General features: G+C 37.9%; 1 protein-coding gene across 1 annotated transcript in view; it reads left to right on the forward strand.

Annotated features, from left to right (window-relative positions):
* Positions 1 to 16,934, forward strand: part of PCLO (piccolo presynaptic cytomatrix protein) — a 316,529-nt gene that overhangs the window by 190,142 nt on the left and 109,453 nt on the right. Inside the window, exon 9 of the mRNA XM_041477704.1 lies at positions 5,885 to 5,966. Within this exon, the coding sequence (XP_041333638.1) occupies positions 5,885 to 5,966 (82 nt within the window). The remainder of the gene's footprint in view (positions 1 to 5,884; positions 5,967 to 16,934) is intronic.

Here is a 16,934-nt window from a genome sequence, read left to right on the forward strand (position 1 = left end):
GTAAATTGGAGAGTGAACATGTCTAAATAACTCTATCTGACTACATGTAAAGCCTCAGCAGAAGAGAAGAAGTGATGTATGAGGAGAAGGTTTACAACAGTTCCTTCTTCTCTTTCCATCCAGGTTAGCTACTGTCAGTCACACATCAGTACAAAATAGTATCAATGACTCTGCAGAAGAGAGAAATTCCAGGTTTCACCAACTCCACATCATCTACCTAATCAAAATGTTACTCAGAGCTTGTGTACTTTAAGAGTCTTCCGTGAATATTTGTTTAAGATAACTTAAAAACAAATATATTTTCAGACACATCCAGAAATTAAATTGCTTTATGGCAAGATAAAAAGGGCCAGAGATATTTTTAAAAAGTTTCATTAACTCTGTGCTGAGTTGTGAAATACTTACTAATAGGAGAAAGTAAATCAGTGTTAACATCTCTATTTTTTAACATTAGTATTACATTTTCGAGCAATGAAGGCAAATAAAACCATATCAGGGCAATGAGAGTGGTGAGGCAAATTAGTCACTCCCTAAGGGCTTTTTCAGCCCTGTGTGTAACAAAAGGGTTACTGAGTTTATTGTGCAGTCCTGTCTGTCTCCTGTATCCACACCTCAGTAACGCACAGGAGCCTGTAGTGCCCAAGTATGATGTACTCTAGAGACAAAATGGCAAGTCATTCTCCATCCAGAACCATCTGAACATATGCACCTTCACCCAGAGCTTCCTTTGCTGCAAATGATTTCCTGAAATAGGTTAGGAGGGAAGTTCCCTGGTTAGCACAGGAATTAAGCCATTACAACTCCCTTAGTATCCCTTACTGAGCACAAACCAGCCACAGAAAGAATAATTTGCACCAATAGCACTAATCTGCTTGTAATAAGTGTTTCCAAATACCCTTGTTGGCGCTAAATGTGCTATTTTTATGATCTTATGTGTTAAAAAATTAAAATATTTTAATGACCCCTACAATATGCGTATTCCAGAAAATTTTGATTCACACATGTGAAATATCAATTTTCTTACTAGATAAAATCAGAACTGCTTGATTACATCCCACAGAGCCTGTACAACTGAAGGTAATAAATAAAGCACAACGCTGAGCCTTTGAAGCAAGAATGCAGTGGAGTGACAGCCCTGAACCTCCAGGTTTCCATGGATTTCTTATAACCTAGTAGATTAAGCTCACATACTGTATTATAAATATTAAAATTGTTTCTATAGCAACTTCTGTGGTGCTATTTAGTATTCTGAAATCATGCTGAATTGCAGTTCAGTTGAATATCTTATTAGCCTTTTCTCAATGTATTGATTCTGGACTGCTTCCCTGAGGAGGTTAAACCTTATCAATACATAATCCATTGTAGAATTCCCACTGATCGCTGTTGACCTCAACAGTTCGCTGTCACTTCCAGTTCACCAGTAACTTCTTTAAACCTCCTGACATCAAGAGGTTTTCTTATTATTTTCTGTGAAAAATATTTCTTATTATTTTCTGTGAAAAATATTTCCATATCCTGAACTAAACTGTCTGTTACAAGCAATCTGGGAAAGAACAGTAGGAGAAGGTGCCAGGGCAGTAAAAGTTCATGACAAGGGCATGGACAATGAGAATGTATTAAGAGGCTATAAATAGTTTGTCAGTGAGGGATTTCAAATACTTCCAGTAGGTAAGCCTTTTTAAACCCTAAATTAATACTAAAATCATAAACTCATCATAATAGCAGTATATTGCCATCAATTCACTTAGGCAACAGTTTCCAAATCACAAAAAGAAGTCAAGGGTCCTATACAGGAAACCTTTTGAATGCAATCCCCTATTTATAAACACCCTAAAAAATTATATGCTTTTGTCTTCATTGGTTACTACCATCTTCTTGAAATTTAAGTCAAGCCTTTTAGGGGCACTTGGAAAATTAGAAGTTACAAAAAAAATGGGTCAAAAAGGGAATAGTGGGGCTAAAATGAGAAAATGCTATTTGTGACAGAGACACAGAAGGCTATCAGCAAACTTTTGTTCCACATTTTTGAAGTCCACCTAATTAGTTTTGATTGTTTTCCAACTAGCGAGGAGAATTTATTTTAAACTGTGGTAAACTGTTTTCTGTTAGAGACTTGGTTAGGGGTGGCATTTTGTGGTTGAATTCTCTGGAAATGTGATGAGAAATTGGAAATTTCCAACTTTAGTATAATTGTTCAAATATTTAATCTAAAGAGTGGATTGTTAGCCACCCCCTTACTGTAATTCACAAATGAATTTGTCTGGTAGTGCCTCATTTCTTAGTCACTCAGAAATGTTTTTATCTCTGCATGCCAGAATGACTTACGGAGCAAAGGTCAGTGTTGAATTTAGCTAATTGCTGAACAAAATGCAGCTAACTTTGTAATTTATTAATGAGCAGGAACATTGTATTTGTTAAGTTTTTATTCAGTGTGTCTTTTGGAAATTATCTCCATCACTGGGGATTTATCAGCAGAAAGAACTTTCCACCTTGAGGATTTCGAGATAACTCAACATTTGTGCTCTGCACGGAGGGAATGTAGAGGTTCAAAGGGGCAGAATTACCACAGCTGGAGAAAATCTTGGTACCAGCTTGCACGGGCCTTGTGTGCTCATGCAATTACCTGTGGTATTCAGAAATTAGGATGGAAACTGCCTAACCCACCATGCTGAGCATCTATCACCTTGTTTCTGGATATCTACCTCTGGTAAATTTTGCCTTGAAAATGGTATTTCCCAGAGGACAACAACCAGCTCTAGCTGTTGAGAATCATCTTATCAGACCATGTCTAACACTGGAAGGTGAGATGCAGCAACATTTAAAATCAGGAACAATTTTGGTGATCTAGTCCAAAGCAATTGATACATTATAGGTGTGGCTATGGCCTGGAAAATTACAATACAATTAATGAGTTTTATTTCTTAAACTTAAATACAGCACTGGGGACATTTTTTCTTCTTGATTATCCTCTTTAACTTTTATTATTCCCTTTTATGAGGCTTCTATAGTGTTTGTTTATCAGACAAAACACTTAAAGACAACAGGAAATGAAATGCATTTTTAAACTCATCTTCTGTTAGAAGCCCTCAGCACAATTATTTCCCATTCATTCCATTTTTGGAGGGCCTGTGAGCTGAGTAATGACATGAACCACATGACCAGAGCTTACATTTCCTGAGGAAAAGGATGATATGCTAGTGCTGAAGTCTACAAATCAAGTGTACTGAAGCTCCCAAAGAGGTGAGGAAGGATGACAGGGGCAGATGGCAGAAATCTCTGGGGTTTGTAGCAGATATGTGGGATCAAGTCAGCTTCTGCCCTGTGACCTAAATCTGAGCTTGTATAGCAGATAGCAGATATGTGGGATCAAGTCAGCTTCTGCCCTGTGACCTAAATCTGAGCTTGTGGACTTGTTCTCTGCTGCTGCAGCTGTGCAGTGGGAGGAGAGCCCCTCTGCCCCAGTTGGGATTTCCGCTGTCACGGCTGTGTGGCTTCAGTGGGGTCCCTCTCAGTCTTCACTGGGGGAAGACTCAGCTAGAAGGAATTCCTGGCATATATTCAGGTGAAGGGAAACTAACTTTAGTGGAAGTAAGAAGATGTGAACAACTGGAAACACAAAATAATTTGTGCTCTACAGGTTTTGAAATATTCTAGTAAATTTTCTGATAAATTTTCAGATAAATTTCAGAATAATGTGTTTATTACAGGTTTTGAAATATTCTAGTAAATTTCAGATAAATATGCTGACTATTGATTAAAGCAAAGCGTCAAGAGCAATGCAATTGTTCTCAGTATAATCTATTTACAGCAACCTCTGTTTTTTCCTATTCTGTCGCTTTCAGAAATGTACTGGTCTGAAAGCAAAAGCCTACTGACATGTTCCATTAAATACTGATACCCACTAACAATAAAAGAATAATATACTACCCTGGATGTTAATATGATTCAATGCTTTTATTCAGACCTATATGAATCACAAAGATTTATTCTTCTCATAAAGTTCTGGAAGTAACGAGGAAGTAATAGGCTAAAGAAGGAGACAGTCTACATTTTCTGATGTATTTGTTAGCAGTCATGTACAATATGGCATTGAATATTCTTGGATTGTTATTTATTTAAAAAATGAAAGAAGATAGATCAAATAAAATAGTATGAATCGAAATTTAAGAGCTGCAGCATTCCTCAGTTAAACTGAATTACTCCTACCAAAATGGATCCCAGCTAAGGATCTATTCATATGTGTTTGTACACTTGTAAACAGCAATATTTCATATATTTTATTTAATTTAAAATAAAATTAGATGCATTTTCTGGATTTTTTACAATTTTATGTAAGCTACCTGTGACAAATCCATCACTTTTATTGTTATATAAAACTTACTGAATTTTTGACAGTGCCATTAAAAACATAATACTCTCCCTAGCCATTAATGAGTGTGGAAGCCTTGTGGAACTTTATACACTCCCGGTAGTATTAGACTCTGTGTTCTGACAAAATTCCATGGTAATTCAAATGTCTGCCTGATCTCTTGTACTGATTTATTCTGGAGCTCTTGTCCACTACCAAATCCATGATCTCCTTTATGTCTGACATTAATTACAGTCAATATTACTCTCACTGTGTTATGGGAGGATTTGAGTCTTCAAGATGCAACATCATTCACTGGATAAGTAACTGAATTATGACAACAGATGCATAAACTCTTCTTCTCACTGTGGGATTGAGCTAAGCAAGTTTTTTGACTTCTCAGTTTCCCTTCCCATCATTTATGTGTGCCATCCATTTACTTCATAAACTCTCCAGAGCAGAACTAGGTTTGAAGTGTTTGGCTCAGGAGAAGCTTAATCCCTTTAAATGTTACTTAAATATAAATAATAATAATAAACTCTTGGCAGCAGGCTGCTGATGCACTCAAGCTACTGCATCACCATGCTGAATAGCACTGTCCCCTTGGCTGCTCGAGGCTGCTCCCTGAGGCCCCATCCTGGAGCAGGCACAGTCACACTCCCTCCTCTTGGTCCAGGTGTATCACCCAGGCTTGGAACTGACATGCAGAGGCAGGGAAGTGATGGGTTCAGCTTTGTTACCAAAAGACCAAAACTGCAGGCAAAAGGGGGCTGTGATGGCTGTGAGGGGAGTGTTGCACCCAACACTCTGCAGAGGCATTTTGGTGTGGGCTGGGGACGGTCACCCCTGGAAGGTAGGTCAGTCCCTGCAGCTTGGCCCCACCTGTGCCCAAACCATGGGGCAGATGGGATCATTTCAACAAGAAAACTGGCTCTTTAGAGTCTGTTGTAGGGTGCTTTACTTTCAGCTTTGATGCGGTCTAGGATAAGCCCAGGTAAATGTTGCACATTTTCAGACAACGTAGTCCTACAAGTCTTAGTTTGGGTCTTTCAAATGGCTTTTGGGATTTGAAGACAAGAGGTGCATTGGAACATGTGGCTTTGCTGAAACTGAAGCAGTAACTCATGGATGGTAACACATTAATATTTTGTTTACATGTCTAAGAAAACAATTTTCTAAAGACTACAGGAAAAATGTTTTGTTTCTTTCTTATGTTAAACATTGCTTGAATAAAGGATTAAGGTTAAAAGAAGCTACAGAAGAGAGTGTCCACCTTCTAGTCACTCAGAAAAATCAAAAATAAAGCCATATTTGAAATTAATCTGGAGTTATGGAAGCAAATGTTCATTACCCCATGGAAGGTATTTGCAGTCTGGCAAATGTCTCCAAACTTGGGAGAGTTTTTGAATTGAGAAGTTCTGGTATTTCCCTGGATGAAATAAGTTTGTTTACTTATTTCTGTTTCAACTGTCTGAAATTACTTATGCAATTATTGTTGGTTTATCTTTTTATGACATGCATATTTGTGTTCCTCAGATAAATGGGAAGCCCCTGCAGTACATTTTCCCTCATACAAGGCTCAAACTACTGAGAGACCCAAAGGACCACACAGTTTCAGGTAAAAAAACACTCTACCAGACATCATAATTAATTTGATTAGCATGAATTATACAACAGATTTCCAGTATTAAAAATAATTCCTGTGTCTATGCAGCAGGAAATTCAGTGGTCATTTTAAATCTTGCTCATTGGCTATAACAGAAAGCAGCAGTGCATAAAAAAGGTCATGACATCTGTTCGAGATATATAAGCTATACAGACATTAAAAACAGAGAAGAATTGGTTGTGTTATCCATATGAACAGTCTGTTTTGCTGTTGCTTTTTATGTAACTCTATATTCTCTGCATGAGTCCGTATAAAGTAAGCTTGTGTAGGTGTTCAACATGTACAGAACTGAGAATTTTTTTCTTTCTGTTCGGGAACTCTGCCCCCAGTGCCCCCTCACTCCCCCCATAGAGGGGGTTAGGAGAACAATCAGATCCCATTTTTCTGTGATGTCTTCACATGGAGACATTTATCACAGGACTTCAAGATTTATTCTCTGTTTCCCTAACACTGACATAAATGTTCATGTAAGTCAGAGTCTGCTTGCCAAGGAGATGAAAGTAGCAGAGGTGATGTTCATTCACCTCCCAGACTGAGAGCTGGAACACAAACTGTATCAAACTGTAAATGCTGCCAGTACAGGACCTGGTACAGCTAAGGTCTGTCTGTCTGAGCTTCTGCAATTGTGTTCTTTCTCACATCTAATACTGATAGGGAACTCAAACTTATTTCAATATACTGGTTTTGTTCTTTCAGAGGTAGATGCTTTAAGTGGTTTTGCTGTGAAACCATCAGACTTTCTTTTAATTTGCTTAAAAGATTCTAATAGTGTGTGTCAAACTCTGTTTCTGCACAGAAGTAATTACTGACTGCCAGCCCTGGTGTTCCCTCGAGCATTAAGCAGAAAGTGGCATGAACTTACTTGAATTGCTAAATACTGTTTTCACAGGGTTTCTGGCTGTAAAGTCTTGATAATTTCCATCCTCAGTACCCACCTCATATTTAGAGTGTTAAATGAATGTTCTGTATGCATTATGAGGTATTTTCTTGTTAGTCAGCGTAACACCCACCGATGATTTCAGGCTGCAGAAAGACCCCTCCACCCACACAGCCCAGTCTGAGAGGAGCTGCCAGCTCGGCTGTGTGTCAGCCTGTGCTGCTCCAGGCCCTCCCAGTCCACAGGAACTCCTTGGCATCCTTGTAGGGATCTTTGCCCTGCGGGCTGATGAGTAATGCTGTGATCCAAGCTGCTGTCTTACTCAGAAATAAGAGGAATTACAACCACGCAACTGTAAAGCTCGTGATTTAGTGTTGCTGAAGCCTGCTCTCCTATGTTAAATTACTTACCCTTATGCAGTGAGAAATGCCTATTCCAAATTCTTGATTAACTCTCATGCTGGCAGTCACAGCAACACACTGTGCCTCAGGGAAAATGCCTTGTGAGCAGTGATGGGCAAACCCAAGATGTAGATATTGATGTCTCATTGACTAATGCCTTGCACAAATGAGGTCACATAGGATCAAAAATTTACTCAGAGTCCTGATAAGGTTATATACCCCACACTGGGATTTCTCACTGCTATAGCTATGTAATATTGTGCTTAAATTCTCACTGGAGAAAGCAAGCTTGGCTCTGTCTACAGGCTGCAGTCATATTTTTGTTTTAGTCCAGATACATGCTTGGAGATCTGCACAGATATATTTCTGTATGATGCATACCTAGATTTCCCTACAAGTATTTAAAGGCCTAAATGCAAATTGTGCAGAAAAGAGCCAAAGGAAGAATAGGGTGGCCCCGAAACAGAAGAATTAGTTGTAGTTTTCACTCCTTATACATCTTTGAAGCACCATAACTCCTTTACTATGTACCTCCCTTCCTTCCCTTCTCTCAAGTATCTGAATGATTTAACTATGTGAAAACTCTCTTCAAATGTGTAGTGCATTATGCTTAGCCCTCAGCTTTCCAAATGACCTCTACCAGAGACAGGCACTTGGTTTAAAAAAGAAATAAATTTTATTAAACATTATCTGCAAACTAATAGTAAACATCTGTGTTTATTAACCAGACAATGACTATTAACCAGAGGAAGACATAGAAGTCTATTATGCAGCAAAAGTTACTCAAAATATTGGTAAATTTAAAAAAAATTATATACTTTTGTACCATCACAGTTATCTTACTACAAGTTTTGGATATTCATCTAGATTGCATGTCTGATTGCTTCCCCAGCTGGTTTCTTTCTTTCTTTCTTTCTTTTTATTTGTTCCCTTTTTCTCCTTTTGCTCTTCTTTCTCCCTGCCCTTCTTTCTTATCAAAAGTACCAAAATGAGGTCTTGACTCATTTTGTCTGCATTTACAACACAGGAAGTATGTATGTTAAAAGACCACAATCCTCAATAAAACTCACATGAAGAGTCAGATCTTTCCAAGAGAACAGTTAAAACCACCCTTTGAGCAGCATCTTCAGTTGAACATTTGTGTTGCTGGATTCTTACAAGCCAGCTGCTCTGTGGTCCTGGGTGACCACAACAGTGTGAGCACCATCCATTGTCTCCGATTTCCTCACAGTATGTACAGAACCTCCTCTGTCTTGGCTATGCACAAAAGCCTCTCCTGTGTGATCATTTCTGCACACGCAAGAGCATTTTATATTTATGTTTTAAATGATCTATGTGCAGTTTGGTCAGTTCTGAAGTAGGAGTTGTCTGGGGAGATGCCTGAGACTGACAGATTCTCTCAGGGGATTCATGAACACACTTTCAGTGTACAATTAGTGTACCCTAACTGGAGTGTGCACAGCAGGAGTTATGTAGGGAAATCCTAAACTGTACAAAATTGCCACTTGGAGAGTTCCTGTAACTGTTGAACAGCTGCTTTGCTGGGAAACTGGCCAGTGCTTCAGCCCATTATCTCATCTCATCTCACTGAAGTTCTTGGGCCAGCCTGGGCATTAATGATTCACTGTGCTGGGTCAGCCCAGATAACCAACACTACCACAGCAGCTGTAATTGTAGGACAGGGTTTCATCCTAATATCACCATTGTAAACTGAATTCCATAGGTCTCATCATAACCTTACCACAGTAGAATTTTCTGCCTGATTAGGAATAAAAAAATTGTCCCATTCTGAATATCAATAAACAGACTAGTCCCAAATATTTTAAAATTCAGTCTTTTCCACTACATATTATGTGCACATGTATTTGATTTATTTGCTTTCTTGATTAATGAAAACTGACTCTAAGGTACAGATGCCTTAGATGCCTCTTACATAACCTGGCATAATTTTGCACACAGAAGCATATAATGTGAATTTTGGCATGTGAATGAGGTGTTGGTGAAACCAAGCCAAAATTGTGATGGCAAGAGAATAGTAGTGCTGAATGAAAATATATATATATATATATACTTGCTCACTGTCTGCTCTCTTGAAGGTTCTTGATTCTTTATTATATGCCATAACCTAGAGCATTCAGATCTACTTTTTGAAATGTGCAGTGTTCCTTCCTCAGACAATTCTGACAGGTGTGAAGGAAAGGAATTTCCAAGAATTTACTCTGCAAAGTCTGATTAATAATTTGCAATTAAGAAAAAAAAAAAAAAGGAAGAAGAATTGGCATCACAGATGTGCTAATGTGCCAAAGCAATGAGGGCTGCACTCAGTGAATGACAATATAGCAGTGTTTAATGCTCCAGAAACTCACTGTTTGTTTTCACTGAGAGTCCTTTGTTCCTTTTGGATCCTTAGCAGAGCAGCATAAGTGCTGTTTTATACTGCCAGAATTTTCTCTTCTGTTTCTTATCATGCCATCATTATATTTGAAAAAATGAATTAAGGATATGGCTACTGAAGGTAATGAAAGCACTGGCAATACCTTTGGAAATGTTGCAAAGATAACTTGTATTGTGTTATTCCTAATCAGGAAGCTGTTTAGGCACACTCAGGGGGAAAATCCAACAAGGCAGACACATCTCAGTAGGCCTACAGGTACAATGAGTGCACTCAGTCAAAGGTAATTTTTGCTCCTTTACCTCACATAGGCTGAGTCAGAAGTAATTCTTCCTTTTTGAAAGGAAGGATGTTCTGTGTTTCCAGGGGAAAAAAAAAAAAAAAAAGTACCTTTGAGCAAGCAGAGTGTCTGTGTTAGGGAACATCCTCTTCAATTATGTTCTTAAAAAAAAAAAAAAAAAGAGGCAGAGAAATGATTCACAAAAATCTGCAAACTTTGTAGTGAAGCAAAGCGAATTAGATGGCAGGAAGAAGACAGGAAGAAGAGTGCATCCCTAATCCCTACCTCAGCAGTGATGTCAGTGAAACTGCAAGTAGAATTACAGGGTAGCTGTAATGCTGTACACACGTCAGACATGCATCATACTCTCCCTAAGGATTGCTTATCTGAATGGAGAGGAAGGGATTTCAAAGAGTTTTCCTGTATCAAGACCTCACCACTATAGTCAGTCTCTAAATAAACAACCCCATATATTTAGGATTCTTTCACCTGCAAGTTCAGCAAAATTAATTCTTACAGCAAAATACTAAAGTGCAATGAATATGTGATTAGTAATCAATTAAAAACATGTCAAATATAGTCACAGTCTATGTTCAGTGTGAGAAGTCAGAGTGAGAACTGCAACCCACCTCCTGCCCTCATACTCTTAGAAGATTACCTACCCTACTTCTTTCATTTAATATTGGGAAGAACTGAGATAATACTTTGCACAAAAAAGCAATACCCTCCTCTAATATTCCCTTGTCACTGGGGAAGGACTTAATCCCTAATTAATGGTCATCATTCCCTCAAACTCTCACTCCTTATCAGAGATATGGCACAGAAGGTAAAACCCATAAACAGAAAGGGACTGAGCTGCTGTAGTCAGGCTACATCAGAGATTTTCCTGGGAAGTCACATGGTAGTAAATGAGGACAGGACTGGAAATAAGAAGAAAGGGAGATATCTGGTTTTGTCTTAATATCAATTTTAGAGACAACTCAGTACCATTAAGCTTTTCTAAATAAAATCAAAGAAACAAATAAATTCTTCTGTGTGCTAGAAACACTTTGTAGAGCTACAGACCATATACTCCATTTATGTCTCTTGTCTACAAATTATTTTAATTTGAAAAACATTAGTTTATGTATCTAAAATACTTTCCATGAAATCTTTTTGGCAGTTCAGTTGTTTATGCATATTGTAGTATATGAACACTTAAGATTTTGAGAAGAGGAAGAGAGTTGAAGATTTTGAGTGGAAGTAATTGAGAGGGCAATGTGTCTCCTGGATATAAAGGTTCCATTTGCTATCATAGCTGTCACGCAGAAAAGGCTGCATAAACAGATCACTGAAACTGAAATGATCACTGAAACAGATCACAAAACTGAATGTAGGAGTCAGTCAAGACCCCAGATTTCCATGGAGGTTCAGCTGTCAGTCAGTGGCACCTACTGAGCCATTGGTGTCTATCAGTAAACAGAGATGAAACTCAGTGCCTACAAGGGATCTTATAGATTTAAAGCTACAGTCTACCATAGATGGCACCATAGATTCTGATGTGACAGATTGTCCAAAAAGAAGAGACTATTATCTTGTTTTCAAGTGGATGTGATAAATGCTTCAAGACACTAATTCATAAAACACTTTATGATCCTTCAGGATGATAACCAGTGTGCACATCAGCATGAAGCAGATTTGCAGCTGATATAAATCAATGCTGTGCTATTAAAACAACTGCAATATATCTGCATTTCATCAGCTTCTGATTTGACTTCATGTGTATTTTATGCCTTAATTGCCAATGGCCAAGAAATGCAATAGCTGAATAGATACAATAATGTTTCTGGGAAACAACTTCATTGAAGCTAATTTTGTTAGAAGCACCAAAACAATTCTCCTGAGGACACTCTTGAAAATGTTCTACCTATATAGACAAACAATCTCTGTCTGATATGGATCATCATGTTATGTATTCCAGATCATTGCGTAAGAATAACAATGTAAATAAAAATTTAGGCTGGATTTTATTATACACATTATTTTCCCTGCTGTTTTTAAGTTCCTGAGTTAACTTGTTTTTGTTTGCTTCGTCATGTTTCCTTTCTCTCTGCTCTCCAGACTTTAGAGATTGCTTTATCACAACTGCAATGTCTAAATAAATAACTTGCATTTCTTCATGGAACTTTTAACTCTGACCTTTCCAAGTCCTTGATGTTTTTTACGTGTTTGAGCCTTCTGTTCCATACAGACAATGGAACAGGGTGTAAAATTGTTCAAGCGGATAAGGGCCTACCAGCACCCTAGCATATGTCCGGTCTAGATAAGGCTGGAAGAGGAATGAGGAGATAATGTCTAGTAAATTAACAGAGGAGGAAGGTATTTTCTGTCTCCATTCACAGCCAAATAGTGTTAAAAGGCTTCATATTGTTTGATCATTGTTAAAATGTGGTACATTGGCACATTTCAAAGTCTTTCATGCCTAATGTCTCATTTGCATGCTTTCTTCTCATGCATTTGCTACCATTGGACCTTGACTAAAAATAAAGATCACCCTTGTACTTCCTTGCCTTAATTCAACATTGTGGTTTTATTCTGGTTTGGGGGATTTTTTTATATTATTAGAAAGTGATGAAAAACATATTTTGACAAGTCTGTGCATTGGCTCTTGAATCTCAAACACAACACTTAATCTCTATTTTGAAATTTAAATGTAACTCCCATTTCAGCGTACTCAGAGATAGGTGTTGTAGCCCTGCATTTTGCAGTTTAAGCCCATTTCAATTTTTGCTATTTTACTTCTGTATAATTTCAACTTCAAAGCACACAATATCTGAAGGTGTTAAAATGAGCATGGGTTTACAGAAATAGTGAGTTTCAGCTACCATCTTGAAGGGTATACTTTAAGGCTCTTAGAAATCAAAATCAATAGCACTTTTTAATATCTTTCTTAAAGTTCAGTCACTTAAAAGTCTATTAAAAATTCATATGGCGCTATTTCTAACTGTGACAAAAGTCAGATTGCTGCTGACAGTCATACAGTTTCCGATGCCAGTTCACGCAAACGTGTGATTACTGAAAATCTTTACATTCTAATTGCTTCTTTACTTTCCTTGCTCATATAATTAGAAAGACAAATGGTTTCATACTTTCAAACATTAGCCCAGAGGAAATATTTGCTTGAGTTAACACATGAACAATGTTTGCACAGAGCTTCTGGGTCACGTGCCAGTATTCTCCTGCATGTGTTGAAGTTGTTGGTACTGCATAGGACCTGTAAGATGATTAAATGTAATCATACCTTGCATTTGCTGCTGGAATGCTATTTACTTTCATGACAGAAAACATCCCTGGAAAATTAATTTTCACTTTTGTGTAAAATCAGGACCATCAACACCAGCAAAACCCTGCTGGGCCTTGAGCTGTTCATTTTCTTGCTGCTCTTTTTATTCTTCCTTTCCTTTAACCTTTAACTTCTGTACGGGGTTATCCGCAATTGTTTGTAAAGGCAAGCCTAATAATTGCTTGGGTGCTGAAATGGTTCCAGGAAATTTAGACTGTTTATACTGTAATGTCTATAATGGAGCTGGTCAGCAAAGCAGGGAAAAGATGGTAAGATTTAATCATCTTCCCTGTGTCCCGAGAGCAACAGCAACAGATTGGCGACAGACTGATCTTTATTATCTCCATAAGGGACAAAAAAGACTGAATTGTAATTGCAGAGCTCAGGTTATAGTCAGCATATTCCAGCAAAGTAAATTACAGTCTTTCTGCTGTGTTGCTACTGTGACACAATGAAGTATACAAGGAGATAGGATTTCATAGTGTTTGAGACACTTTGAGCTACACAAGTTCAGAGCAAATATATCTAAAGGGACAGAAAGTACTTCATGGTAGAAATAGGGAAAAAAGAGTGATGAATTTTGAAATGCATTTGCAGTAATGCTTGCCAGGTCACCAGTGACAGAATTTATTAGTAGCAGGTCCTTGGTTACTGATCATAAATCATATCTACACAAATATAAATATATATATACATATATATAAATACATATAATGAATATGCATCACTGAAACAGGTTATGGTGTCTGGAAGGATATGAAATGACAAGTGAAATATCCTTTTGAAAGTCACAGAGTTGGTTAATTGCCAAAAAGCAAAAAAGACCATTCAATATTTTTCCTCCAAAAATGGATTACTCACAAAAATAACTCTGCAGTTATTAAGCACTTGAAGTCTTTGCTAGCATAAAATGCAATGGAATGAAACAGAATGAAATGGAACACAATGAAATACGAAATACAAAATACAGTATTTCAGTCAGAAGGTACCTACAAAAACCTTACAGTCTAGTTACTGACCAATTCAAGGTGGAAGAAAAGTAAAAGTAGTTAAGGGCATTGTTCAAAAGCCTCTTAAACCCTGACAGGCATGGAGCATTGACCACCTCTTGCAGAAGCCTGTTCCAGTCTTTCACCACCTTTGCAGCCTAAACTTCTCCTGGTACAGCTTTGAACTATTCCCACAAGGTCTATTACTGGTTGCCAGGCAGAAGAGCTCAGCACTTCCCTCCCCACTTCCCCTCCTCAGGAAGCTGTAGAGGGCAATGAGATTGCCTCTCACTGCCTTTTCTCCAAACCTGACAAACCCAAAGCCCTCAGACCCTCCTTACAGATCATTCTTTCCAGCTCTTTCACCAGCCTCATTGCCCTACTTCAGACATATTCAAGGACCTTGACAATCCTTCTCAAATCATGGGGCCCAGACCTGTGCATGGAACTCAAGGTGAGGATGAACAGATGCTGGGCACAGTGGACAATCAGCTCTTTTGACTGTCTGGTGGTGCTGTGTTTGATGCCACCCAGGAGAGGGTTTGTACCCTTGGCTGACTCACACCGAGCTGCAGCTGAGCAGCACCTCCAGATTCCTCTGATTTACAGCCATCACTCTCCCACTTACACTTGTGCCCAGTGTCACAGGTCCAGGATCTAGAATTCCCACCTGTTGAATTTCATCCCATTAATCACAGCCCAATGCTGCAGTCTAACTAGATTCCTCTGAAAGTCCTCTTGTCAACAACACCTCCCAGTTTTTGTCATGAGCAAACGTGCTAGTGGTGCATTCAACTCCTGCATCCAGACTTTTGGCAGACATATTGAACAAATCTGGCCTAGAATTGATGCCCGAAGAGCACTGCTGGTGTCCAGTCCCCAGCCAGATGTCATTCCATTCACTACAATCCTTTCAGCTCTGCCCTTCAGCCAGTTCTTCACCAAGAACTATGTGAACCCACTCATCCCACAGCTGGACAGTTCATCCATAAGGATGCTCTGAGAGCCAACATCAAAATGATAGCAAAATCCAGAAAAAACTACATCCAGCACCTTCCCATCATCCACTGGGCAGCCGACCTAGAGCTTCAAACTCTGATTGTTCATATGTTCAACTGTATAAATCAGAGGCTTACAAGCTAACTGTAGTGATTTAGTATCCTTTTTTTTTAATATATATATTTGTTTGTTTATCAATGTATAAAAGCCATTTAGTTGCATGATCAACCTTGTCAAAGTTTAGAATTATAAATTTTATTATACATTTGGTTTGGGTGGGGTAGGGTTTTGTGGTGTCTTTTTAGCTTAGCATGCTCCATGGTAAAGCTTTAGTGAAGATTAGATGGGAGAGTAGGATCACAGCCTTGGGAGATCAGTAAAAACAGTTTTAATTAATTACCAGTCTTCTCACTTTGAAGCATCCTAAAAAGGACTGGATTTCTAGGTGCAAAATTCCCTTTGAAGAGATGTTCTCCTGAATATATTTTTCATGGAAATCAATACTCATAATTCAGAAAGGTGCCTTCTCTTATTTAAATCACAGTGATTTGCTTTTTGATGGTTTACTGGTCCTGTGTCTTCTAAAGAAAACAGAAGTTCGTTAATCTGGAAATCTAAATGAGAAAGATTAATGTATGGTTATATCAAAATAGCCTGAGAGATGGAAATTAAGACTCAAAATTAAAAAATAAAAGCAACAAAAAAAAAAAAAAAAAAAAAAAAAAAAAAAAAAAAAAAAAAAAAACACACCACCAAGGGAAAAGAGATCTGAGAAAGCATATGATGGTTATTTTTAAACTGTCTGCATTCAAGGTTATGAACTGGGCAATGTAATTTCAAACAGAAGTAGTAAGCTCAATATTTTCAATAGATAAAATATAAATAGCTTTGAAATCCCATCTTTACATGAAAAAATACAGCAAGACCCAAGCAATATTTCTTTGTCAACCAGAACAGAGCATTTAGAGCTCATTGGGTGAAAAGTAGCACATTCATTCTGGTTACCAGGAATGAAGGCTTTGTAATTATCCTTAATTTAAATTTAAATTGTAATTTAAATATTTTTCTAGTACTGTTTTTGCAACACACGCACACACACACACACACACACACACAAACACACACTCACCAACTCCCATGATTGTCCCTTAGCAAGCATGCCTCTACTTTATCCATAAGGTCAGTCATACATTTGACTCTAAAACCTGCAAACATAAAATTACAAGCCCTTTCAAAGTGTCTAGGAATAAAAAGAAAATCATCATATATCAGCATGGAAAGTACTTTCTTTTATTAGCAGTAATATGGGCAAAATCCTCCAAAAGCTAAACAAATATATCAGCCAAGATTTTCAGTTCCTTAGCGTAGGTAACCATGTGAATGACTCTGAAATCAAGTGTACACTCATTCATATGACAAACTACTTCTCTGCCATTCCATCACAAATAAGCTATGAGAGGTAGAAATGCCAATACTGTGCATTACGATAAAATCCTGACTCCAAGAAGTTCCTGCCCTCCGTGATGAAAAGCAGTCAGTCCTAGAGATATATTTAAAATTCCATGTGTTGACTGTGTGAGTTAAAATACTGTGTCCTTGTTGTGTGTGTTGTATACAAAGAATAGTTGTTTCTTAGATTTGCTGAACTCAATAGTTCCCA

The sequence above is a fragment of the Pyrgilauda ruficollis genome, unplaced genomic scaffold (assembly GCF_017590135.1).
Source record: "Pyrgilauda ruficollis isolate IOZ18807 unplaced genomic scaffold, ASM1759013v1 scaffold112, whole genome shotgun sequence".
NCBI lineage: Eukaryota > Metazoa > Chordata > Aves > Passeriformes > Passeridae > Pyrgilauda > Pyrgilauda ruficollis.